General features: G+C 44.0%; 3 protein-coding genes across 4 annotated transcripts in view; 1 reads left to right on the top strand and 2 right to left on the bottom strand.

The window, feature by feature from the left end:
- The window catches only part of LOC118750290 (peptidoglycan-recognition protein SB1-like), a 2,076-nt gene extending 193 nt beyond the window's left edge, over positions 1-1,883 (bottom strand). Inside the window, exons 1-3 of the mRNA XM_036485017.1 lie at positions 1,775-1,883; positions 272-661; positions 7-166 (exon numbers count right to left, since the gene is read on the bottom strand). Of these exons, the coding sequence (XP_036340910.1) occupies positions 7-166; positions 272-661; positions 1,775-1,883 (659 nt within the window). The remainder of the gene's footprint in view (positions 1-6; positions 167-271; positions 662-1,774) is intronic.
- The window catches only part of LOC118736502 (trichoplein keratin filament-binding protein), a 170,713-nt gene that overhangs the window by 25,530 nt on the left and 142,301 nt on the right, over positions 1-2,882 (bottom strand). The window lies entirely within an intron of this gene.
- Positions 2,458-2,882, top strand: part of LOC118750281 (peptidoglycan-recognition protein LB-like) — a 4,418-nt gene continuing 3,993 nt past the window's right edge. Inside the window, exon 1 of the mRNA XM_036485010.1 lies at positions 2,458-2,518. Within this exon, the coding sequence (XP_036340903.1) occupies positions 2,458-2,518 (61 nt within the window). The remainder of the gene's footprint in view (positions 2,519-2,882) is intronic.

The raw sequence follows: 2,882 nt of genomic DNA, 5'->3' as shown, positions 1-2,882 counted from the left end.
TGCGGCCACTGCTTCACAGCCGCATAGAGTGCATCACCCGGACATAATGTGTTGCGCACCTGCCGATGGCCATGCAAAATGTAATCCTCACGCAAATGACCAGCCTCCACCGAGTATTTAATAAAGTCCTGTGCGACTTGTTGCATTGGCGCTGGCGGTTGTTCCTCTACAACAAACCAAAAAAAATAATAATGAACACTCTGTATCTATCGTTGTCATGTCATTGTCATTTATGCATCCACTCCACGCACTCCGCGCCACCATAACTCACCCATGAAATTACCAATTAAGAGCAGACCAATGCTGCGGCTATTGTAGTTTGGTGCGTGCGCACCGACCACCTCGTAACCGCGACCCTCGTACACATTGCCATCGCCGCCAACGGCGAAGCTGTACCCAATGTCCGACCAGCCTTGCTTGTCCATATGGAAGTTCTGCATGGAACGCATCGCTGCTTTGCAGGCGTCTTCCGTCCGGCAAACGCCCGGCTGATAGGAGTGATGTAGGATAACGTATGGCGCGGGTCCGCTGAATTGAACAACCTTGTTGTCACGCGTGTGTCCTAATATTTGGTTGCTTGGTACCTCTGCATCGGTGTTATCCGTGCTCTGCTTCCTGTCGTAGCTGCTAGGTATGGCACCGGCTTCGCTCGTCTCGATCGCTAATTGAATGCAAAGCGAAGGGAGTGAGTGGTGGCGGGGAAAGCATGAAAAAGCAAACATTTGTGGTTAGTGGTTATTTGGAGCAAACAGGCAGACATGCATTTCGGCTCATAACAATACGCTTGCCAGCTTTCGAATGCGGCTTGTACTAATGCCATGCTGCACACACACACACACACATGCTCATAAATATATGTACCCACATATCTATTCACACCCGTTTGATAGAAGAAATTAGAAATTTCGCAATTTGCATTGTTTGCGAACGCAATTTAACTGGTAATTAACTCACAAGTAAACATGGCCAACAGCAAGCCAGCCCACAACAGCAGTCTGTGTATCGAAGTGGTGCGTCCGGCGGGTGCAGTCCCCCTCCTGCTTGTGACAACCATTTTCAACAAAACTAAATAATGAAATAATGAAATTTTCAGCGCTTTTTGGTCGGTTTGTTGTAGCTGCCTGTTTCCGTGTAATGTTTTTCTACTTGCACCGATTCGCGCACCCAATATTGACTGACTATGTTGCTTTTATGTAATTCTATCCTCATACTTGTTGTTGTATTATTGCTTTGCTATTCCGCTGAAAAACCGCCTGTGGTGATGTCCGCTTTTAATTGATAACTGAGCGCAGCTTTCCGATCACCAATTAAAAACTTCAGTATGCCCGATTGTTGTCCGTTGTTGTTGTTGTAGAGGCAATGCATAGGAAATGTTTACATGTACCACATTACTGTTGCTTCTCTCCTTCGCTCCCCTGAAATTTCCCCTTTAGTCCGGTTTTTCTTTTTGCGCGTGGCTTTGTTGTTTGATGGCTGAGACTATTGCCGCTTGATCGCTAAATCGTTTCGAACTTCTTAATCTGTTTTAATCACGCTCGTTCTCCGCTCCGACATGCGTTTGCTGTTTGTATTTCGCTCTTTGCTTCTTAGCAGCGCTGAGTGATTCTCACAAAGGTCAGTCGTGCCAGCATGTAAATGAGTTAACATACATATATTTGTTTTTCTTTTTTATTATTATTATTTTTTTTTTGTTTCTGTTCACCAAATTTTCGGGAATTTTCTTCATTTTTACGTTCTAGTGAATAATATACAACAAAGCTCGCACTTAACTCACTGATATTCATCAGAGGAACTTTGGCCATTGCACCACTCAACGATATGTCTACAGCGGTGAGGGGCACCGCCTTGCCCGCGGGTAAAGCTCCTTTAAGCTCTCCATACATTTTGTATAGTCACGTGCAGAGTAAAAGCTCTCTCTGCCCAGCGCTGGTCTACAGGTTTGATTATAAATTGAGGATAAATATGAGGCGCGGTGCCAATGCTACTAAGAAACTCTTCTGCTGGCTGAAGATATCACATAAAGCCCCATAACAAATAACTCAAAGACCAAGCTCCGTGATAATGAATTCCCAAGCTCGTTTAGGTCAAAGCTAAATAAGTGGGCAATTTTGGGCTAAACTAACTTTTATGTCTGGCCTTTTCAAGAAACACTGGGCTATTATGCATATTTCTGTATCAGTCCAATGATTGCAAGTTTGAAAATTCTATTAGAAGTACAAGCGATTGCCAAACTCGCGGCCCCGCACCACCTCCGCCATTTACTCACTCTGCTACTTTAAGTATAGAAAAAATCCATTTTTATTCTCGGTAAAGGCCCTAAAGTTGCTCTTCGGATGCAGGCCGGTCACAGTCTTTTGGATTGAAGCCGTAAATTTTCTTCTTGTTCCAGGAAGACTTACCGTCCAAGCTCTTCCGTGTCCCACAAGGAAAATTAAAAATTCCATCGTCTCCTGTATTATGTTACCATGCCTGAAAAGAGCTTCGATCCACGCGGATGGCATGGTCAACCTAATCACAGGTAGGTTTGAAGGCACAACCTCTAACCTCTATAATAATTCGCTATACGTAGTCGCAAAATATTTAGGAAAAAATTATTTAACATACTTAGGTAAATGTAAACTCTAAAAAGGCTATTACAGTTATTTTCTACAGAAAGCAGGAAAGAGACTAACTGTAAAAACCGTATCTCCAAGGCGAAAAGGTACACTTCTCTGAACAAGTTAAGTACCTTGGTGTTAGTTATTCCCAGCCAAAGCAGGCCAAGCTCAGATATACCCAAAGACTTGCTTGCCTGGCCATCACTGCTGCAATGATAATAACGCGAACCGCGGCTTGCAAGGCACTTCTAGAGCTGCCTCCTAAGCAATTTGTAGTGTAAGGAT

The sequence above is a fragment of the Rhagoletis pomonella genome, unplaced genomic scaffold (assembly GCF_013731165.1).
Source record: "Rhagoletis pomonella isolate Grant_MI unplaced genomic scaffold, Rhpom_1.0 Rhpom_scaffold_00001, whole genome shotgun sequence".
Classification (NCBI taxonomy): Eukaryota; Metazoa; Arthropoda; class Insecta; order Diptera; family Tephritidae; genus Rhagoletis; species Rhagoletis pomonella.
Note: the sequence above shows the minus strand (reverse complement) of the source record. Positions and strands in the feature narration are given on the sequence as shown.